General features: G+C 41.1%; 1 protein-coding gene across 1 annotated transcript in view; it reads left to right on the top strand.

Annotated features, from left to right (window-relative positions):
- Positions 1–24,010, top strand: part of TMC3 (transmembrane channel like 3) — a 47,085-nt gene extending 23,075 nt beyond the window's left edge. Inside the window, exons 13-23 of the mRNA XM_060755208.2 lie at positions 1,910–1,988; positions 3,798–4,058; positions 6,907–7,035; positions 8,599–8,666; positions 8,830–8,958; positions 11,270–11,380; positions 12,968–13,093; positions 15,230–15,308; positions 18,078–18,111; positions 20,258–20,558; positions 22,936–24,010. Of these exons, the coding sequence (XP_060611191.2) occupies positions 1,910–1,988; positions 3,798–4,058; positions 6,907–7,035; positions 8,599–8,666; positions 8,830–8,958; positions 11,270–11,380; positions 12,968–13,093; positions 15,230–15,308; positions 18,078–18,111; positions 20,258–20,558; positions 22,936–23,776 (2,158 nt within the window). The 3' untranslated portion in view covers positions 23,777–24,010. The remainder of the gene's footprint in view (positions 1–1,909; positions 1,989–3,797; positions 4,059–6,906; positions 7,036–8,598; positions 8,667–8,829; positions 8,959–11,269; positions 11,381–12,967; positions 13,094–15,229; positions 15,309–18,077; positions 18,112–20,257; positions 20,559–22,935) is intronic.
- Positions 24,011–24,291: the final 281 nt, after the last annotated feature.

Here is a 24,291-nt window from a genome sequence, read left to right as displayed (position 1 = left end):
AAAGGCTATTCAACTTTAACATTTGGAAGAACTTCCTGACCATAAGGAGAGCTGTTCAACAGTGAAACTCTCTGCCTTAGAGTTCAGTGGAGGCGCCTTCCTTGGAGGCTTTTAAACGGAGGCTGAATAGCCATCCATTGGGGGTGTTTTGTTGGTGCTTTTCCTGCACAGCAGGAAATTGAACTGGATGGCCCATGTGGTCTCTTGCAACTCTATATGATTCAATATAAACAGAAATCAAAAAATTAATCTCAATGTTTCTAGCAGCGACACACTGGAGTTATCTACGTGTTGACTCACCATTCACAATTCATTTTAAACAGTGGTTCCCAACCTGTGGTCTGTAGACCACCAGTGGTCCGCAAGAACTAAAATATGGTCCACGGCCTTACCATTACTACACCATTGCAACGAAAGTGATTGGTCTCGTGAAACCCTCTTATAGTGCCGATGCTTATGAAATATGGTTTTCTGTGAATCAAATGGTGACTACTGGATGGCATATGTTCTGTATCCGAAACTAGAGCTGATGTGGTCTATCCAATGCAATTTTCTGAATCAGCACCCCAAATAACCAAAGTGAATCTAAAGTTGAGCAAAAACTGATTCATAACCCTTTTGGTTCTAATGTTGGAGAGAGGTCCCTGGGCAAAGTGGCCCCTGATCAAGTGGTCCCTAGTCAAAAAAGGGTTGGGAACCACTGGTTTACATGGATCTGTTTCAAATTGATGTTGCCAGGTTTTCAATATGGAAATAAGGAGCAGTCAAAACTCATGGCATTTGGGGTTAACAATCAGGAAAAGTTTGCGTTTAATCAAGTATATATTTTTATTTATTTATAGTGTCATAAGTGAATTGAGAATGCAGTTATAATGTATAGAAAGACCACAAACAAAGATGAAAGCTTGGCATTATACTAAATTTCATTTGACCAGAAGCTGGCCATTTGGGGTACCTCTAGTGCCTCCATTGCCCATGTGGCAGGGCTCAGGCTGCATTGTAGTAAGTGGTCTGTGGTTTGCTCTTCTCCACACTCTCATGTTGTGGATTCCACTTTGTAGCCCAATTTTTAAGATGGGCTCTGTATCTCATGGTGTCAGAGCACAGTCTGTTCAGTGCCTTCCAAGTCACCCAGTCTTCTGTGTGCCCAGGAAGGACACAGAAGATACATCTGGCATTCGCTACTAATTGAGGTTCTAGGTTTACTGAAATTAAGTTTTTGTGTGTGTCAGAAGTGATTTGAGAAACTGCAAGTTGCTTCTGGTGTGAGAGAATTGGCCGTCTGCAAGGACGTTGCCCAGTGGATGCCCGAATGTTTTTGATGTTTTACCATCCTTGTGCGAGGCTTCTCTCATGTCCCCTCATGGGAAGCTAGAGCTGACAGAGGGAGCTCATCCACACTCTCCTTGGATCCAAATTTACGACCTGTTGGTCTTCAGTCCTGCCGGCACAAGGGTTTAACCCACTGCACCACCAAGTGATTTCAGTTTACATGTTGTCCACGTTCATAACCTAAATGTCTTTCTTTATGAAGCAAAATTCTGGATCTGGGAGCATCTTTTTTCAACTTTCAAATAAAGCACATCTCTTATAGTAAGGGACACTTGGCAACCTTGAAGTTTCTATCTGGGATTATGCTGGCAAGATGCTAGCCAGTATATGAAACATCATTATAATAAAAGGAGAAAATGAAACAGAAACATCTGTTGAAGTCTGGATACCTTTATTTAATTTGTTAATGAAAATATCTAGGTTTTAACCTAGTTTTGATGGTCTGTTTTCTTCACTGCCGTATTGTTGAATTGTAAACATTGATGTATTGCAATGGGTGAAGAAGCCAAACATGGTCGCAAGGGAGAACACCAGCATTTACTGATCACAATGTCTTCTTCTTCATATCTTCCTACAGAGTTCTCGTCCTGTATCTGGGAAATCTTTACAGCTTAATCATTGCCCTTCTGGATAAAGTTGACCTTATGAGCATTGCAGTGAGTTGCAAATCTTGGCTATCTTGGTGCTCCAAGCGTATGATTTCATCCTCATAACAGTTCAGATGTATTAGTGAGGAGTGGGGAATGAAGATGTTTCCTCTCCCCTGCAAAAGACTCATGCTGTTCACAGACCTCCTTGGTTTCTCACAGCAACAGGTTCAGAGATTTGGGTATAATCTGGCAGATTTTGGGTAGCTATGATGGTTGGCTAGATAGATAGATACATAGATAGATGGATGGATGGATGGATGGATGGATGGATAGATCTGTGGATAGATAGATAGATAGATAGATAGATAGATAGATAGATAGATAGATAGATATTTTTCTTGCATGAGACTCCAGAAAATTGCTTTGCTTCTTGTTGCTCTATATTCTTGGACCACTTGGTAAGGTATGACTATTCCTAGTTCAGACTTAGCCATACAGACAGAAGTGGTTGTTTATTTTGGTATGCTGTAATGCAATATTACATGTTATGTTTATACCTTCTATCGACCCCTGTTTAAGATGTTTACAGGTCATGATATTCGGTTTGCTGATTTTTTTCCCCTGTAATTATAACTATATTTTTGCAGTCCCATGCTTTCAAAGTGTTTTCTGCTAGTATGCATTAAACCCAACCCTGTGTATGAAATATACTTTGTCTGATTTTACACTTTTTATGCAAATAGCTTTGTACATGTGAAAAGCAGGGCTATACGAGGGTTGAATGAAAAGTAATGCCTCCACCTTCGTAACTCCTCAACAGATGGCAGTACTGGTATGCAGCAGGTACTGGCTTGTTCAGTAGACTCTCCTCTACAGTTCCATTGTGGTGGGAAGCCTTAGTATTGAATGGTTGTGTTGTTAAAGTGCGAAGTATCGAACCCTGCGCAGACGGTCAGTCAATGCGACTTAAGCAATGTGCTGTCAGTGAATTCTTGACAGCAGAAGGTGTCACCCCAAAGGAGATTCATCAGAGAATGCAAGCTGTTTATGGTGATTGTATTAATGTGAGTACAGTGCTTCATTGGGCGAGTAAGTTTAAAGATGTTGAGGTAGGAACATCTGACTTGCACAACAAACAAAGAGTTTGACGTCCTGTGAGAGCAACCACCAAGTTTCACAAGCAAAAGGTTGACAGATTGATTTAGGACGATTGTTGTATCACTCAGAAATTTTAAACATAATCAGCATTTCACAAGAATGTGTGGGTCACATTATTGCTTTGCTTGGCTATCGGAAGATCTGTGCACAATGGGTACCCAGGATGCTGATGCCTGAAATGAAAGCACACAAACTTGAAACTTCAAAGACTGGATCTCACCACCGTACGGCATCCTCCATACAGTCCAGATTTAGCACTGTCTGACTTCCATCTGTTCCCGATAATGAAAGAAGATCTGCAGGGACATCATTATGCTTCTGATGAAGACGTTGAGAGAACTGTGAGACGCTGGTTGCGGAAAGAGAGTGTCGACTTCTTCTGTGATGGCTTCAGAAAACTTGTTCATCGTTGGCAGAAATATATCCAATTTTCTGGTGATCATGTGGAAAAGTGAATAGTGGTAGTTAAAGAGCACATTCTAAGGATTATTTCTGTGTTTGATTTATTAAAATATTCTCATCCAAACCCAAGTAACGTAGGTGGAAGCATTACTTTTCATTCAACCCTCGTATTTATTAAATTTATTTAAAATGTAACAAGTATTTAAGATTCAGGTAAAACATTGTATTGTCTTTGCTCAGCATAGTTGCTACATTCAGAATTTAGAAACAGAGTATTAAGGACTACCTTATAACAATTTAAATCCATGATTTCAGGAAACGGAAGTTCACAACAATGGAAACAACACTTTGGAAGCCCCCAACTTCTTAGCTACACAAACGGTTTTGGGACACAACTTTTCTACAACTCTTCCCAACGTACATCTGATGAACAGCACTTTCCTTCTTGTTGAGAATCACACTCATAGAATTAGAAATACTGTTCCAGGGAATATAAACATGATAAATAACACAGCGCCTCCTGAATCCAGCACCCAAAGTCACCAGAGTCAATGTTGGGAGACATATGTTGGCCAAGTAAGTTCAGCCCTTATATGTGGCGTGTTTTATCAGCGGTCAAGAGGTAAGGACTTTTCATTAGTCATGGAGAATTATGGAGAATTCCTTTTTAAATGCTGTAAACATGTAATATTACAATATAATGGTGTAGTACAATACTACTTACTTACTTAGGCAATCTCTTGTTGGATGAGTAAGATGGTCTTCCATGATGGGTTTCCTTGTGGATTCATAGGTGGCTGTGGAGCCCTATTCTTGACCCGCATCTTCTCCCACAGTGAAGGCATTGGTTTCCAGGTGGAAGGCGGTCCCGGTCGGAGTTGGCTTGACGTGCCTTTCTCCTGGCACGTTTCTCTCTTTCACCCTCCACTCGTGCCTCCTCGAATTCTGCAGCACTGCTGGTCTCAGCTGACCTCCAGCTGGACCGCTCAAGGGCCAGGGCTTTCCTGTTCTCAGTGTCTATGCCAGAGATTTTAAGGTTGGCTTTGAGCCCATCTTTAAATCTCTTTTCCTGTCCACCAACATTCCGTTTTCCGTTCTTAAGTTCAGAGTAGAGAAACTGCTTTGGGAGACGGTGGTCAGGAATCTGGACAACGCTTCAATGCTGGTGGTCTTTGCTTCTTCCAGCACGCTGACGTTTGTCCGCTTGTCTTCCCAAGAGATTTGCAGGATTTTCCGGAGGCAGCGCTGATGGAATCGTTCCAGGAGTTGCATGTGATGTCTGTAGACGACGTTTCGCAGGCGTATAGCAGGGTTGGGAGGACAATAGCTTTATAGACAAGCACCTTGGTATCCCTATGGATGTCCCGGTCCTCAAACACTCTCTGCTTCATTTGGGAAAATGCTGCATGCTAAAATGCTAAATGTAGTACAATATAGTAATATATAATACTGATATTGTACTATACTAATAATTTAATATATTGTATGTATATTGATCTTGTAAGCTGCTCAGAGTCCCCTTCGGGGTGAGAAGAGCGGCATATAAATGTCGTAAATAAATAAATAGAAAAGTCACCCTTTCTTGATTAAATGTGCCTCTTTCTACTGAATTCTGTCAATATGATTGTTTGTGGCTGATTCATCATGCTATTATTTTCATAATAGTTACATCCTTAGTTATTTTAACTTTTGCAAACTATTTCTTTACTTCTTTACCTACAAGAAGCACTGACTGAACATTAAGCAAAAAGTGGGTGCTAGAAACAATATCATACGAAAGCTGACTGGCACAACCTGGGGATCACAACCAGACACAGTGAAGACATCTGCCCTTGCGCTATGCTACTCTGCTGCTGAGTATGCATGCCCAGTGTGGAACACATCTCACCACACTAAAACAGTAGATGTGGCTCTTAATGAGACATGCCACATTATCACGGGGTGTCTGCGCCCTACACCACTGGAGAAATTACACTTTCTGGCCGGTATTGCACCACCTGACATCCACCGGGAAGTAGCAGCCAATAGTGAAAGGACCAAGGCAGAGACATCTCCAGCTCATCCCCTGTTTGGGTATCAGCCAGCACGTCAACAACTTAAATCAAGAAATAGTTTGCTAAGATCTACAGAGACACTCACTGGAACACCTCAGCAAGCAAGAGTCCAAAAGTGGCAGGCTCAAACCCAGAACCTCAACCCATGGCTGATACCAAATGAGAGACTCCCTCCTGGGCACACAGAAAACTGGCCGACTTGGAAGGTGCTGAACAGACTGTTATTTTTTTCATCTTTGGTGGAGCTGTGTGGAGACGCAGAAATATTGTAAAGGTATCCACGAAGAAATTCAACAAATACTTTATTAAAAAATCCCTAGAAAACCATAATATTACCTATTGGGAATTATAGACGGGGACATAAATTTAAACTCATTTATGTATATGACAATGGCCGGCAGAATCGTCTATGTGAAAGTCTGGAAGCAGAAGGAAACACCAAAGAAGCACCATTGGATAAAAAAGTTAAATGAAATTAAAGACATGGACACATTAACTTTTTGATTAAAAAGGAATACAGGTAACCTGGTCAAACAAACAAACTGGTCAATAATTGATGATTATATTGAAAACAGATATAAAGATCAGTAATTGGACTTAGCTTATAACCAAGAAATACAAAAATGGACTTATATAAACACAGACAAAAAGAGACAATACGGGCAGAACTAGAAGGAAGTCCTTTTCTTCTGTTTTCTCTCTTTTTTTTCTTCTTCAGATTATTTTCACTTTTTTTAAGATCTTTTTTTTTACCTGGATTTTTATATTCTTTTACATCTCTTCCTATAATTTCCTACTTTTCTATCTCCTTAAAAATATTCACCCACTCTCTATGTAACTTTATATTATTCCAATAAAATTGTTTTTTTAAAAAAAAGAAAAAAAGAAATAGTTTTCTAAGATCTACAGAGACACTCGCTGGAAGACCCCAGCAAGCAAGAGTCCAAAAGTGGCAGGCTCAAACCCAGAACCTCAATCCATGGCTGATACCAGATGAGGGACTCCCTTCTGGGCACATGGAAGACTGGGTGACTTGGAAGGCGCTGAACAGACTGCGCTCTGGCACCACGAGATGCAGAGCCAACCTCGAGAAATGGGCCGCAAAGTGGAATCCATGACATGCGAGTGTAGAGAGGAGCAAACCACTGACCATCTGCTGCAATGCAACCTGAGCCCTGCCACATGCACAATGGAGGACCTTCTTGCGGCAACACCAGAGGCACTCCAAGTGGCCAGATACTGGGCAAAGGACATTTAATCAACTACCAATCTTGCAAACTCTGTTTTGTCTGTTTGTTAAAAAATTGTTAAAAATGTAATACAATTTTCTGGTTGATACTGACACGATAAATAAATAATACTTCTTTCAGGAAATGTTGAAACTGTCCATCATTGATATGCTGTTCACAGTGGCAAGTATCCTGTTGATTGACTTCTTCCGTGGGCTTTTTGTTCGATACTTGAGCGATTATTGGTGCTGGGATTTGGAAAGCAAGTTTGTGAGTACATTTTATATACCTCTTTCTCTTTGTGTAGGCATATGTATTAGTAAGGCAAAGATAATAATGAAAGGGTCTGGAGAACAAGCCCTATGAGGAGCGGCTTAGGGAGCTGGGCATGTTTAGCCTGAAGAAGAGAAGGCTGAGAGGAGATATGATAGCCATGTATAAATATGTGAGAGGAAGCCACAGGGAGGAGGAGGGAGCAAGCTTGTTTTCTGCTTCCCTGGAGACTAGGACGCAATGGAACAATGGCTTCAAACTACAAGAGAGGAGATTCCATCTGAACACGAGGAAGAACTTCCTGACTGTGAGAGCCGTTCAGCAGTGGAACTCTCTGCCCCGGAGTGTGGTGGAGGCTCCTTCTTTGGAAGCTTTTAAGCAGAGGCTGGATGGCCATCTGTCGGGGGTGATTTGAATGCAATATTCCTGCTTCTTGGCAGGGGGTTGGACTGGATGGCCCATGAGGTCTCTTCCAACTCTTTGATTCTATGATTCTATGATTCTATGATTCTATGAAAGCAACATTTCCAACTGATAGACAGTGCTGTTGTTGCCATCCTGGAGTCTACAAATGGATCTATCTACAAGGAAAGAATAAAAATGTATTTCTCTAGGGGAAGTTGAACCTTATCCTAAGGAGGTACAAAAGGGCATTGGGTGGGAATCATGAATTGTAAGTGCAACTGAATCAGAAACCTTAATACGAAAAGGGTTTTGTTATTCTGACAATAGCAATGTTATATACGTTGGTAGATTTCTGATGTCTGTTAACAATAAAGGGCTTTGGAAAGACCAAGTGAACTTTTATTGAAATAGCAGTCAGTCGATCAAAATCCTGACCCATTCTCTTTGGAAGGAAGGTGAAATATAAAGAAAATAAATAGGGAATTTAATCAAACCAGCCCTATTAAGTAGATGGGGCCGTGGTGGGTTAAACTGCTAATCTGCAGAACTTGCTGACCAGAAGATCAGTTGTTCAAATCTGCAGGATTAGGTGAACTCCCATTGTCAGCCCCAGCTTCTGCCTACCTAGCAGTTCGAAAAAATGCAAATGTGAGTAGATTTTGCTATTATGTGTACTGACTTGTTGTAAACCACCTTGAGTCGCCGATAGGCTGAGAAAAGCAGTATACAAGTGTAGTAAATAAATAAATAATAAATAGATCCATAGGTACCGCTCTGGTGGGAAGGTAATGGCACTACATGCAGTCATGCAGGCCACATGACCTAGAAGATGTCTACGGACAATGCTGGCTCTTTGGCTTAGAAATCAAGATGAGCACCACCCCAAAGAGTCAGACTTGACTAGACTTAATGTCAAGGGGAAACCTTTACCTTTACTATTAAGTAGATATATGTATTGAATTAACACGTGAATTGGCCTAGAGATGAGACCATTAGTTTTGCTTCCTCCAACTTTCAAAATATATATATATAGAAGGTAGAAAGTGCTTATGAAGCACAATATAATGCTCTCCCCACCTATGCCAAACACAGATGAATCCACTGACAAATATTTGCTCTGACAAATGACCAAGCCCTGCATTTTCTGTTTTACAGCCTGAATATGGAGAATTCAAAATAGCCGAAAACGTTTTGCATTTGGTCTACAATCAAGGGATGATTTGGTAAGATCGTTTAGCCACAAATGTTCCTGGAGTGGCTAACACATTCTTAATCTCACCGTTTGCTGTGGCGTTACGGTCTGGATAAGATACAACACACAAAGGGAAAAGGATGGGGACTTAGGAGGGGTGAAAATTAAGTTCCTGTGGCTGTTTTCTTTTTCAGGATGGGAGCGTTCTTTTCTCCTTGCCTCCCAGCATTCAATGTTCTCAAGCTGATTGGCCTTATGTACCTTCGGAGCTGGGCAGTGTTAACATGCAATGTACCTCACCAGCAAGTCTTTAGAGCTTCAAGGTTAGTAGAAAGTGACATGATATGGTTGATATAGGATTCCCCCGGTGCCACAGTGGCTTAAACCACTGATCAAAAGTTCACAGGTTGGAATCCTGCTGTTAGCCTTAGCTTCTGCCAACCTAGCAGATTGAAAACATGCAAATGTGAGTAGATCAATAGGTATCGCTCCAGCAGGAAGGAAATGGCGTTCCATGCAGTCATGCCAGTCACATGACCTTGGAGGTGTCTATGGACAATGCCGGCTCTTCAGCTTATTTATTTATTTGTCATGTCAGGGCAACCAGTCAATTGTATTACATTTCTAACAGAAGAAAACAAACAAACAGACAAAACACAAAAATTGCAAGTTTGGTAGTTGATTAAATGTCCTTTGACCAGTCTCTGGCCACTTGGAGTGCTTCTGGTGTTGCTGCAAGAAGGTCCTCCATTGTGCATGTGGCAGGGCTCAGATTGCATTGCAGCAGGTGGTCTGTGCTTTGCTCTTCTCCCCACTCGCATGTCGTGGATTCCACTTTATGGCCCCAATTCTTAAGGTTGACTCTCATGATGCCAGCGCCTTCCAAGTCACCCAGTCTTCTCTGTGCCGAGGGGGGAGTCTCTCCTTTGGTATCAGCCATTGTTTGAGGCTTTGGGTTTGAGCCTGCCACTTTTGGACTCTTGCTTGCTGAGGTGTTCCAGCGAGTGTCTCTGTAGATCTTAGAAAACTATTTATAGATTTAAGTTGCTGATGCCCAAACAAGGGATGAGCTGGAGATGTCACTACCTTGGTCCTTTCACTGTTGGCTGCTACTTCCTGGCGGATGTCAGGTGGTGCAATACCAGCTAAGCAGTGTAGTTTCTCCAGTGGTGTAAGGCACAGACACCCTGTGATAATGCAGCATGTCTCATTAAGAGCCACATCCACTGTTTTAGCGTGGTGAGATGTGTTCCACACTGGGCATGCATACTCAGCAGCAGAGTAGCATAGCGCAAGGGCAGATATCTTCACTGTGTCTGGTTGTGATCCCCAGGTTGTGCCAGTCATCTCTTCAGCTTAGAAATGGAGATGAGCACCAAAACCCAGAGTTGGACATGATTGGACCTAATGTCAGGCAAAAACCTTTACCTTTACCTATGGTTGATATGCTGAACTGTATGACCAAGGAAGGAAAAAAGTGTAACTGGTCACTGTAATTATTCTCACATATATTTGTAAATAAAATACATTAAATAAATGTCTTTTTAAAAATGTTTTAAAAAAATGTCCCCCTCGGGCAGAAAGGGCAGGTTATAAATAAATTTATTATTATTATTATTATTATTATTATTATTATTATTATTATTTATGAAGAGGAAAGGTGATTGAAACCAAAATTTGTAGTGGTTCAAATTGTAATCTCAAACCACTTAAACCTTTCTTCCTCCCATGCAATAGGCTCTCAATGATATATTGTTGTAATATATTATTATATTATATTCTAAAATATTTTAAATGTTACCAGCCTGTTGCAATACAATGTTTTAATACTGGAAAGTATGTAAATGTTAGAATGTGCAGATATGAATATGCTTCTACAATTCTTATTATTTTGGTATTATACCATTATATATGTGTGTGTGTGTGTGTATATATATATATTTCTAATTACTGAGAAAAAGGTGATACACGCACACACACACACACATATATAGCATCTTTTTCTCAGTAATTAGATTTATGGCCACTAAGAACATATGAAAAAACAATACAGGTTAAATCTATCCAAAAGCATGCATCCACGCGTGTGTGTGTATGATCATGTATTTGTGTGTATGTATATATCTATAGGGTAAAAGCTTCCCCTTGACATTAAGTCTAGTTGAGTCTGACTCTGGGGGGTAGTGCTCATCTCAATTTCTAAAATGAAGAGCTGGCATTGTCCGTTGACCCCTCCTAGGTCATGTGGCCAGCATGATTGCATGGAGTGCTGTTACTTTCCTGCAGAAACAGTACCTATTGATCTACTCATATTTGCATGTTTTTGAACTGCTAGGTTGGCAGAAGCTGGGGCTAACAGTGGGAGCTCATCTCGTCCCACAGATTTTAATTGCAGCTGCAAGTTCTGCAGCTTAGCAGTTTAACCTGCTGTGCTACTGCAGCCCCTTATGATAACTATAACTATCTATCTATCCCAATCAATTAAACAATAAATTCAAACATTAAACATTAAAATACCATTCAAACCTTCATACAGCACTGTACCACAGTTTCCAAAAGCTTGAGAGTATAGCATGTATTAACTTGACAGCAGAAGGGGAACAAAAGATCTAATGATTATCCCTTCCCTTGTAGATCCAATAACTTCTACTTGGCGATGCTGCTTTTCATGCTGTTTCTGTGCATGCTTCCAACCATATTTGCCATTGCCCGTTATAGGCCATCATTTCACTGTGGGCCATTCAGGTGAGTTGATGGCATTATGTTTTCTTTCTTTCGTGTGTTAACTTCCAGGTAATCTGCATGTTGTAATACACATGATACCACTAGTTCATAGTGTCACACACTAGGTCAGGAATATCTTTTCACCCATCATCAAACAAAGTCCAGTAGTTGCTAACTACATAAGTTTATTTACAAAAGGTAAGTAGAAAGGGGGAAAAGGATATTTCCCCCCAAAAAATAGTAGAAAAGGTGTTGTAAAATAGCAATAGTCCAAAATATAAAGCTCAATAGTCCTAAATAGTAATGTCCATGACATCCAAGATATCAAGATACAAGAAATCCAAGAGCAAAGTACATGAAAACTAAAATAACAAGGTCCATAAAAACCCAAGGAGGCAAAAGCATAGTCAATAATCCATAACATGAAAATAGGAACTTAAGCAATGCAAAAATCCATTCTGAAACATAGGAAACTTGAGAGCTGGTCATGAACTTGGTTATTTAAACAAAGTTGTCTGCTCTGAAGAGCCCAGGGAAACAGCACCCATTTTAAGCTCAAACCTGACCCAACAAACAGAAGATCATCTTTTTTGCACCTGTGTTTCAAGGACTGTTTCTCGTGAATTCTTTCTGACCTTCTCATTAACCTTTCCTTAGCTCTCTCAGCGCTAAGGTCTAATCTCATATCATGGGACAACTCCCCATCTTCTGAAGAATTAGAAGGTCAAAAAAAAAACAATTCTCAAGAGAAATATCCTCTATCTCTTCTGCAGCTGTCAGTCCTGGCCAGTCTCTGTGATCTGTGGCCTGCATTTTTGTTTGTGGTTCAACCTGAGGAACAGACACAGATTCAGTGAAAATCTCATAATCTGAATCAGAATCCCCAGCATCCCAATCATTGTGCTTCTGAGCCCCAACACATACATATTAAACTGTCTCCCCCAACAAGTAGTAACCAGAGCAGACCATGTTTCATTTCCAAGATCAGAGAAAACTTGGGAAAACTTGTGCTTCATCAAAGTCTTTTCTGATAATGTTTAAGGAAGAGAAAAACTAAGAGAGTATTCCAAACGTTTCCACAAAACTTACACCAACTTCAATTGTGCAGGGAGTCCCCATGGCCCCCACTGCCTTGCCTCCTTGCTGCCTGGCACCTGTAACATCTGTTGATGTGTGAGGACTACTTACCTGGATTAGCTAAACTGATGGGTTTTCCATCAACTTATTACTAATTGTTTTAGGCAGCCTTGGTGGCTCTGGTCCTCATCACAAACTTTCGTTATAATTGCACTGTCTACAGGATCGGTAATTGAAAACTACACAAACTGGCAAACAATCATGTCTGACAGTTTTAATTATTTTAATTTACAGTTATATGTTATTGTTTTTGATATGTAATGTATTGTTTTTATTAGTATGTGAGGCATTGAATTATTATACTGTACACCGCTTTGAGTCCCCTAGGGGTGAGAAAAGTGGTATAAAAATGCAGTAAATAAATAAACAAACAAACAAACAAATAAATAAATAAATGCTACAATTACTTCTTGCTTTGAATGTTTAACATGCTGTAAAGTTTCTTGAGAACTATTGATTGCTTTTCACTAGTGGGCAAGAAAAAATATATGACATTGTGTCAGACACCATCAAAGCCGACTTCCCTGTCTGGTTCAACAAAGTGATGACTTATGTGAGCAGCCCGGTGGTGGTCCTCCCAGCTTTATTACTTCTCTTGTAAGTCTACAAACAATTTATTAATATCACAATATGCCTGGGATAGTTGTTGAGAACTGTATGGCAAAATGCTTTCATGCTGGAGGTGGAAATCACTTAGGCTGCTTGATATTGTTTCCATGGGGCCCCTCTGGATGGCAAGCCTATATTAGGTCCATTAACCTGCTATCTGACATTTATTATTATTATTATTATTATTATTATTATTTTACTGACACAAAAACACAAAATCACAAGTCGAACATTTCCCAAGCGTCTAGGACTGTGTGATGTATTTTCGAATGATGCGCACAGATCCAAGTCAGGTGGCCTTTGTCAGAGTCAGAGTGGTTATAGGTATTTCAAATGTATGTATGTTTTTCAATGTGTTTGCATTAGTATTAGTATTATAATGTATTACAATGTAATAGTATTGGTTTTCAAAGATGGATTCAGCTGTGTATTAGAATTGTTATTAAGAGGCAGAGAGAGAAAGAACCTTGAGACAGAGATAACAGAAATTCCTTTGCCCAGGGAAGAAAAAGGGAGTTACCCAGCTTGAAGAACAGGATGTTTTATTTTTGCCTGCTTGTCTTGTACTGTGTGTCCATCGCCATCTTTAGTTCCAAGATGTAGTTCTTTGAGTATAGACGCTTTAGTAAAACTTTATTAGAAGAAGAATGCTGCCTGCGTTTGTTTATTTTGAAACCACACGCTTGCTGTGCCCAGACTGGAGAGTCTGACTGCTAACAGCCTTTTGCAGTTGACAGATCATGATTTTGTCAATATTTATCATTTCCAAATGCCAGCTGAGATCTTTTGGCATGGCACCCAGTGTGCTGATGACCCCTGGGACCACCTGTACTGGTTTATGCCAGAGCCTTTGCAGTTCGATTTTGAGGTCTTGATAATGGCCGAGTTTTTCCTGTTGTTTTTCTTCAATGCAACTGTATGGTGACATCAATAATAATCCAAACGTTTTTCTTTTCCACAATCATGATGTCTGGTGTATTGTGTTCCAAAACTTTGTCAGTCTGGATTCGAAAGTCCCACAGTATTATTGTTGTTATTGTTGTTGTTTCTTAGGAAAGTTGGAAAAGTTAGGAAATATGACATTTAGTGTATGATGGTGGCACTGCATTGCATAAATATCCAGACGCCTAAATTCATGCAAATTAATACATGAAAATGAGTTGCATCCAGTTATCCAGATGACAATGGAAGCTCAGGTCACTGCTGCCAGCAAACAGGCCTTTTTCCATCTACGACAAGCGAGGCAACTGGGACCCTACCTATCTGAGGAGGCTCTGGCAACGGTCATCCATGCCACGGTCACGTCTAGGCTGGACTATTGCAACGCCCTGTATGTGGGCCTTCCAATGTCTACGACCCGAAAGCTCCGTATTGTTCAGAATGCGGCAGCCAGGATACTCACAAGAACGCCCATGAAATGCCATATAACACCAGTGCTGCAACATTGACATTGGCTTCCAACTGAGTCCCGTGGCCTGTCTAAGATGCTAGTTCTGACCTTTAAAACTCTTTACGGCCAGGGTCCATCATACCTTAGGGACCACCTCTCCTTCTCCCAGCATCAGAGGTCGCAACGACCATCCCAACGTGACTTACTCCATAGACCGAGTCCTAGAGAATTGCCCTTGGAAAGGACCAAACGCAGGTGGGCTTTCTCTATTTCTGCCCCTGCCTCATGGAATTCCTTGCCGCCCTACATGAGAGCCATGCGTGACTTAGGACCTTTTACTCTCACACTTAAGACCTGGCTTTTTACTAGAGCATTCCATCTCTGTTAATTTTTAATTTCTGTATGTATGTATTTTATCTTTTACAATTTAGGCTGTAAATTGCCTAGAGCATTCTCGGATGGAGGGTGATTAATAAGTAATTAAGAGGGAAAAAAATATGATTTTGTGATCCAGGAGTTTTGGCTGTGATGCACACCTTGTAGGCATTCTGTTGCTTGAACAGAGTCTAGTTCTGAGTCTTAGTTTTTAGTTGTCATTATGTCCATGTGATAATAACAAAAAGGTAGGAGATGCCTACTTCCATTGGGGCAGAAATTATGGAAATTTACGGTTGTAGTTTTCATTCCCACATCATGGAGAGCTGATTTAAGGACAATTTTGTCTTCCTTTCTAGCATGTTAATTTATTACCTGCAGAGTATTGCAAGATCGTTAAAATTCACTAACAATCAACTAAGGATGCAAATCCAGAATGTAAGTACTGATTAAAGTTCTTGCGTGCTTACTTATTTTTGTATGAAAAATTAATCTTTAAGGAGAATTTAAATAACAGGCATAGTGACATTCCATTTTGGGCAAGGTTCTGAACTCCCAACACTGGGGTTTTCTGGGTGATTTCGATTATCTTGATCCATTTCAATCTAACTTCAGATCCGGCTATGGGCTTTGTTCACCTACCAAAGCCCACACCTGGAATATTGTGTCCAATTCTGGGCACCACAATTCAAGAGAGATATTGACAAGCTGGAATGTGTCCAGAGGAGGGCGACTCAAATGATCAAGGGTCTGGAGAACAAGCCCTATGAGGAGCGGCTTAAGGAGCTGGGCATGTTTAGCCTGAAGAAGAGAAGGCTGAGAGGAGATATGATATGTATAAATATGTGAGAGGAAGCCACAGGGAGGAGGAGGGAGCAAACTTGTTTTCTGCTTCCCTGGAGACTAGGACGCAAAACAATGGCTCCAAACTACAAGACAGGAGATTCCATCTGAACATGAGGAAGAACTTCCTGACTGTGAGAGTCGTTCAGCAGTGGAACTCTCTGCCCCGGAGTGTGGTGGAGGCTCCTTCTTTGGAGGCTTTTAAACAGAGGCTGGATGGCCATCTGTCAGGGGTGATTTGAATGCAATATTCCTGCTTCTTGGCAGAATGGGGTTGGACTGGATGGCCCATGAGGTCTCTTCCAACTCTTTGGTTCTATGATTCTAAGGCATATGGCACTCTTGGTTCTGCTGAACCTTCCAGTGGTTTTTCATACCATTAACCATGATGGTTCCAGTCTTTTTTGGAAGGGAGAACGCAGACAGTGGTGCTGGAGAGCTCCTGTTCAATCCTTAACCCAGCGGTTCTCAAAATGTCCTCCGCTGAGCCCTTGGGTCTCCACAAAGCATACTGAGGGGCTCCATTGTTCCCTCCTCCCCCCTCCAAGCATTACCTTCTCTTGTCTGCTCCTTCTCGCCTCCAAAAGCCTTTCCCCCTCGTCTTCCTCACTATCCAGATCCCTTCCCTCTTCTGGATACACTACATGTCCTAGAATCATAGAATCAAAGAATCAAAGAGTTGGAAGAGACCTCATGGGCCATCCAGTCCAACCCCATTCTGCCAAGAAGCACCCCCAACAGATGGTCATCCAGCCTCTGTTTAAAAGCTTCCAAAGAAGGAGCCTCCACCACACTCCGGGGCAGAGAGTTCCACTGCTGAACGGCTCTCACAGTCAGAAAGTTCTTCCTCATGTTCAGATGGAATCTCCTCTCTTGTAGTTTGAAGCCATTGTTCCGCGTCCTAGTCTCCAAGGAAGCAGAAAACAAGCTTGCTCCCTCCTCCCTGTGGCTTCCTCTCACATATTTATACATGGCTATCATATCTCCTCTCAGCCTTGTCCTGCTTACTCAGTGTTTCAAACTTTTAATCTTTGCAACTCGCCTTGCCCACCGTGATGACTGTGATTTTATATTGTTTGGTGTGTTCATTTATATATTTTTTATATTTTATTTTTTTATTATATTTTACTGAATGTATTTATGTTGTATGTTTGCTTTGCTGTACTGTACTGTTGGGCTTGGCCTCATGTAAGCTGCCCCAAGTCACTTTGGGGAGATGGTGGCGGGGTATAAATAAAGTATTATTATTATTATTATTATTATTATTATTTCCCCCTCGCCTTCTTTCCCAAACTCTTCTTTCTTCCACTGCTCAGCAGGTGCTTTGATCATGGCCTATGCTTTAGTCACCTCTAGACTGGACTACTGCAATGCACTCTACGTGGGGCTGCCCTTGAAAATGGCCCAGAAATTTCAGATGATCCAATGGGCAGCAGCCAGGTTGTTAACTGGGGCGCCTTACAGGGAGTGGTCAACCCTCCTGTTCAAGGAGCTCCACTGGCTACCATTCATTTTCCGCACCCAATTCAAAGTGCAGGTTCTTACCTACAAAGCCCTGAATGGTTTGGGACCCGCCTACCTGCGTGACCACATCTCTGTATACGAATCCACATGATCCCTTCGATCATCCGGAGAGGCCCTGCTCTCGATCCCACCAGCATCGCAGACGTGATTGGTGGGGACGAGAGAGAGGGCCTTCTCAGTGGTGACCCCTCGACTCTGGAACTCACTTCCTAAAGACATCAGATAGGCCCCAACTTTGGCAGTCTTTGGGAGGAGTTTGAAGACATGGTTGTTCCAGTGTGCCTTCCTGGAATAATTGATTCCATAGCACTTTGTCCTCCAAAGCACTTTACATTTTTTAGGTCTGCTCGTATGCCCTTCCACAAACAACAGTATCACCTTCTCGTCCATGTCCCAGCATTACTTCCAATTTTAATTTTACATTTGGCCTTCCCACAGGTTTAATTGTGTGTTGTCTTATTGATAATGTTGTATATTTTATTGTCTATGTTTTATTTTAATTTGCTTGTACTGTTGTTATTGCTTGTATTGTTGTATTCAGGCTCGGCCTCACCGAGTCCCTTGGGGAGATGGTAGTGGGGTACAAATAAGGTATTATTATTATTATTATTATTATTATTATTATTATGTGGGTGAAACATCAGGAGAAAATGCTTCTGGAACATGGCCATACAGCCCAGAAAACTCACAGCAATCTAGTGATTCTGGCCATGAAAGCCTTTGACAACACAAGATGAATTCTGTACCCAATTATTTATTTGATGTATATGTGATTCTTTTCTTAACTAAGACTTTGAAATAAACTACCTTGCAGTTAATTATCTTTTATGTGTATTGCAGGAAAGAACGGAAGATAAGAAAAAAGTGGCAGCAGGTGAGCAGTTATGTTTGAGTGTTGATGTGTCAGGAGAGAATGCTTCTGGAACATGGCTGTAGCCCCAAAAATTCACAGCAACTAGTGATTCCAGCCACGAAAGCCTATGGCAACATAATAACAATAATGTATTAGTCTGACCCTTAGCTGGAGAGGTCTTTGGTCTTACAAGGCACAGGTCGGACTTTCCTATTAGCAGTGTTTCTATGTTTCTATCTTGCTTCATCATGCTTCTTGCGTGGCCTTTCTCCTTTTTCAATCCTGGGGGTTTCTATCTCTTCTACCTCTGAAAAATGATAGATGGATGGATGGATGGATGGATGGATGGATAGATAGATAGATAGATAGATAGATAGATAGAAGGGCTGGGTAACCATGGAAAAATTTGTTTCTAAACTCGATTCGTTTCCAGGGGGCGCTAGCGTTTCCAAATTCTAAATACTTCCGAAATTTTGAGATTTCGAAATTTCGTTATTTACGAAATTTCGTATAATTATGAATCGATTCGTTAATGGCGGACGCGATTGCGCAATATGCTAAAAAAAACCTCCAAATGGGACAGGGGGAACTTCTGAAGCTTCCCTCTCCCTCTGTTGTTGACTGTTGGTGTGATAAAACAAACAACAACTATAAAACTTGCACCAGACATGCGAAAATAATTGCGAAATAATTACGAAACAATTTCGAAATAATAACAAAACAATAACAAAATAAATTTAAAAAATTGTTTCGAATCTAATTTACTCCTCACACTATTCCTGCATGGCTCAATATCGGATCATAAGCTAATTTAAATACGAACCCAGAGGGTGCTCACCAATGCTTCCTCTTCATCCTGGAAAGAAGTGACGAGCGGAGTGCCGCAGGGTTCCGTCCTGGGCCCGGTCCTGTTCAGGATCTTTATTAATGACTTAGATGAAGGGCTAGAAGGCAGGATCATCAAGTTTGCAGACGACACCAAATTGGGAGGGATAGCCAAGACTCCAGAGGACAGGAGCAGGATTCAAAAGGATCTTGATAGATTAGAGAGATGAATGGCCAAAACTAACAAAATGAAGTTCAACAGGGACAAATGCAAGATACTCCACTTTGGCAGGAAAAACGAAATGCAAAGATACAGAATGGGGGACAATGCCTGGCTCGAGAGCAGGACGTGTGAAAAAGATCTTGGAGTCCTCGTGGACAGGAAGGTCAACATGAGCCAACAATGTGATGTGGCGGCAAAAAAAGCCAATGGGATTTTGGCCTGCATCAATAGGAGCATAGTGTCTAGATCTAAGAAAGTAATGCTACCCCTCTATTCTGCTTTGGTTAGACCACACCTGGAATATTGTGTCCAGTTCTGGGCACCACAATTCAAGAGAGATATTGACAAGCTGGAATGTGTCCAGAGGAGAGCGACTAAAATGATAAAAGGTCTGGAGAACAAGCCCTATGGGGAGCGGCTTAAGGAGCTGGACATGTTTAGCCTGAAGAAGAGAAGGCTGAGAGGGGATATGATAGCCATGTATAAATATGTGAGAGGAAGCCACAGGGAGGAGGGAGCAAGCTTGTTTTCTGCTTCCCTGGAGACTAGGACGCGGAACAATGGCTTCAAACTACAGGAGAGGAGATTCCATCTGAACATGAGGAAGAACTTCCTGACTGTGAGAGCCATTCAGCAGTGGAACTCTCTGCCCCAGAGTGTGGTGGAGGCTCCTTCTTTGGAAGCTTTGAAACAGAGGCTGGATGGCCATCTGTCAGGGGTGATTTGAATGCAATATTCCTGCTTCTTGGCAGAATGGGGTTGGACTGGATGGCCCATGAGGTCTCTTCCAACTCTTTGATTCTATGATTCTATGATTCTATGAATTAATAACGAATTACGAAATTAACGAACGAAACCGCCCAGCCCTAATAGATAGATCTCCAAGTTTCAGCAGTTAAGGCTAGTTCACAAAACCTTTGTGAATGGGTTGCTCCACTTCCAGTGGAACTAGAAAAGGCTTTGTTGTTTCTGCCTTTGATGAAAGGTTAGGGGATGGCCCACAATGAGGGTGTCCTTCTCCTCTATACAGAAAATGGCCAACTCTCAGGTGAACTGAATACAGTCTTTTAAAAATATGATGATGGCAGATGTTACAATTGACTTGTTTCATTTGTTTAGTGAGAATCCCAGCCGCAGAAGACAATGACAAAAGACCAGAGCTGGACAGCGATGGCCAGGAATCTTTGGCTCGGTCTGTGACGCCCAAGAAAAATGGCAGCGTGGTGAATTATGAATCTCCTAAAAACAAGCAAATACCAACCATCTCTCAGTCTGTGCAACAACCTGAAGTACTAAAGCCAGTCAGCCCAAACCTAGGAAATCCTACCATACCTGTAACTCCAATGCCTATCGCTCCTTCCCCTCCAACGCCTTCTGTTCCCATTGGAGACAAGCCCAGAAAAGAACCAGTTCCTAGGAGGTAAGGCTTTCCTTTTGAGCCTTTAAAGGGCAATGGATGTGGGCATGAAGTCAGGGTTGTATGATGTGTCTATGAATCACAAATGGCACAGATGAATGCAGAGAGTCGAGTGTCCATGACAGATCCATCCTTCTCTAGTTCCTACATTGTAATCTTTATTTCTCAAAGTAAGCTAGTCAGTAATAATATTAATATTATTATTTATATAAATAAAAATGTAATGTTTGTTTTTGGGATTAGCATAACTCAAAAACAACAGGACGAATTGACACCAAGCCAACGAGTGACCATCACTCATAAAAACACAGCAGAAGAGACTTAAAAAGCCAAAAAATAAAAATACAACACATGTCTAAAACCATATATATATATTAGGGCTGGGTGGTTTCATTTCATTAATTCGTAATTCGTTAAAAATTCGTTATTTTTTTTATAACGAAGTGATAACGAACCATTCTGGAGCAACTTAAAAACGAAATGCTGCTGGAAGGAGTCCAGGAGGAGGACCACCTTAAAAGAATGTGGGAGTTAGACTGTAATAAAGTAATAGACCCACAAAACTGGAAAGGAATGTGGAATATGCGTATTTTTAAAAATATGTCAATAAGAATAAAAGAGAACTATTATAAAGTGGTGTGGAGATGGTACCTCACACCAATCAGATTAAATCAAATTGACAAGAAACATTCTAAGCAGTGCTGGAGGGGCTGTCAAGAAACTGGCACATATATACACATGTGGTGGTCTTGCAAATATGTTCAAAAATTTTGGGAAAATGTATTTCAAGAAATAAGAAAAATCACCCAAATAGAGATAACAGGAACACCAGAGATAGCACTGCTGTCATTTATTGACAATGTTAAAATACCAAAAGAACTAAAAGAATTAATTGCCAATCTGGTCACAGCAGCAAGATTATTAATAGCTAAAAAATGGAAAGAAGGAGGGGAGTGTCAATTGGAAGAGTGGTATAGGGAGATCTGGGACATCGCAATAAATGATAAACTGACAGGAAACATTAAGGTTAAAAGAGGATTATCAAAAAAAGATGATTTTGGGAAGATTTGGGGGAAATTGATAGAATATGTATATATAGAAGGTAAGGGGACCAAACCTGTAATAGAAACAACTGATTTTTGGGAATAAATATTGTAATTGGCTGGTCGGGGGTGAAGGGTCAGCACTGGGTGATTGGATGTATTGAAAAAAAAATGTCCTTTGAAAAATAAAAAATAAAATGTTAAAAAAAAACGAAACGAATTTTTAAATTCGTTTCGTAAATGCTTCGGATTCGTTTTGTATTCGTTTCATTATTGGTTTGAGGTCGTTTCGTTATTATTTCCGCATGTCTGGGGCAAGTTTTATAGTTGTTTTTTGTTTAATTAGTGAAAAAAAAGATTATAAATATCACACCAACAGTCAACAACAGAGGGAGAGGGAAGCTTCAGAAGTTCCCCCTGTCCCATTTGGAGGATTTTTAGCGTATTGCGCGGTCGCGTCCGCCATTAACGAATCGATTCGTTATTGTTTTGTATTTGTTTCGTTAATGTTTCATAATTTTTTTAACATTTACGAAATTTCGTAAATATCGAACTTTTTAAAAGAAAAATTTCGGAATTCTTCTAAATATCGAAACGCAAAACCCCCCAAAAAACAAATCGATTTTAGAAACAAATTTTTCCGTTGTTACCCAGGCCTTATATATATATATATATATATATATATATGCAAACAAACACACATATACACAAATATATACACACATATATACACACAAAACACATATACACAGACTGGGCCACAGCAACACGGGGCAGGGGACGACTAGTCATCTATAAAAATGTAATGTTCATTTGTGGGATTGACATAACTCAAAAACCATTGGGCGAATTAACACCAAATTTGGACACAATACATGTATTAGGCCAACGAGTGACCATCACTAATAGAAACACTGAAAAACACAGCAGAAGAGACTAAAAAGCCTCGCCCACATAGTTTTGCCTCGCCCACATTGGACTAGTTTTCTTACCAGAAGGTCATGGGAGACCTTGTCGAAGGCCTTCCTGAAATCCAGGTACGCTACATCCACGACATTCCTCGCATCTCCCCAGCAGACTTGCAGTCTCTCAAGTAACTCCTGACATGAAAAAGTAGATTTCTCTAAGACACTACAGAACAAGAACACTGGATTATGCAATAGGCTAACACAAAGATGGAATTAATCTATCACTATAAAAGTGGCCCATGATATTTCCCGGAAGCTGGTTTATTGGCAACCTAAGTTCAAGAACACCTTTTGAATGAGAAACGGTTTGTGCTAAAGTTGTTTGCCTTTCTCTCTCTCCATCTCTCTCTTCCTCTTTTCTGTCTGCAGATACCCCAGCGTGCACGGGAGTGCAAGTGAACTCTGCAGAGCCAAGGCATATACGCCTTCGAAGTACAAGAAGCGCGTAGATGTCCATTCAGAACCCCTTTTTAGGAAGAGCATCCGGCAAATGAACCCAGAGGCCCGAAGTGCTGCCAGAGTCCCTTCTTTCTCAGGCCGCAGAGCTCACACGGCCAGGTATTTCATCGTCAACGAGCATGAGCCTCCTGTGAAAATCCTCCGCTCAAATACACAGGTGCCCAGGAATTACAAAATAGACGAATCAGGGAACGTAGTGGAGCTGTATCCGAGAAACTTCCGGGGATACATGGTTCGGCCACCTCACCGGGTATACTCCATGCATTTCAGTGAAGATGAGGAAGAGGACGAGTTCAGGAGAGGCATGGCCAAAAAGTCCCATCGCCCAAGGTCTCTCTCCGATCTCCGAAGAGCCCCTCACGTCTACATTGGCGAGTGCGCCGAGAACCAAATTCTGAGCAACAAGGCCTTGGCAAAAATGCACTACCGGTCTTGGGAAGACGACTTTGGGCTTATGTTTGACCGGCCTCCACACCCCCAGAGGAAGATACACATGAAGAACGTTGACCTGGGCCAGTCCTATCCAGAACACTACGTAAAACCAAAATCCAAACACAAACCTGAACCGTCTCCAACTGAGTCAGACTCTCTTTCCAGCAGTGATCAGCCAAGTTGCAATGACCAATATATTCAGGTCATTCACAGTAAAGAGAAGGGTCCATCTGGGGAAAAACTGGTCAGGAAGAAATCCAAGACTGCTGTTGATTTAAACATGGCTGAAGCGAATGAACTGATATGCTCAAATGTGTAGCTAAGTGGGGAAATCATAACAGACATGTGCCAGTCCTGTATTGTGCCCAAATCCATAAGTTATTGTACTGTATTTTAGGAAAATTATGGGGGAGGTGGGGAATTATTGTATGTATGAAGCAATTTTATTTCTACTGGGGCATGATAGGCTGAATTATATTGCTGGAATCATGCGCTGGACGAATATATATTAAACTGCATGTCAAGCTATCTACGAATATAGTGACTTAAATGCATATTGTGTTGTTGAAGGCTTTCATGGCCAGAATCCCTGGGTTGCTGTGAATTTTTTTGGCTGGGTTGCTGTGAGTTTTTTGGGCTGTATGGCCATGTTCCAGTAGCATTCTCTCCTGACATTTCACCTGCATCTGTGGTTGGCATCTTCAGAGGTTTGGTTGGCAATGAAGCAAGTGGAATCTATCTATCTATCTATCTATCTATCTATCTATCTATCTATCTATCTATCTGTGGAATGTACAGTGTGGGAGAAAGAACCCATGTCTGCTTTGGACCCCT

Source organism: Anolis sagrei, chromosome 9 (genome assembly GCF_037176765.1).
Source record: "Anolis sagrei isolate rAnoSag1 chromosome 9, rAnoSag1.mat, whole genome shotgun sequence".
Classification (NCBI taxonomy): Eukaryota; Metazoa; Chordata; class Lepidosauria; order Squamata; family Dactyloidae; genus Anolis; species Anolis sagrei.
This window is presented reverse-complemented; position numbering and strand designations above follow the sequence as displayed.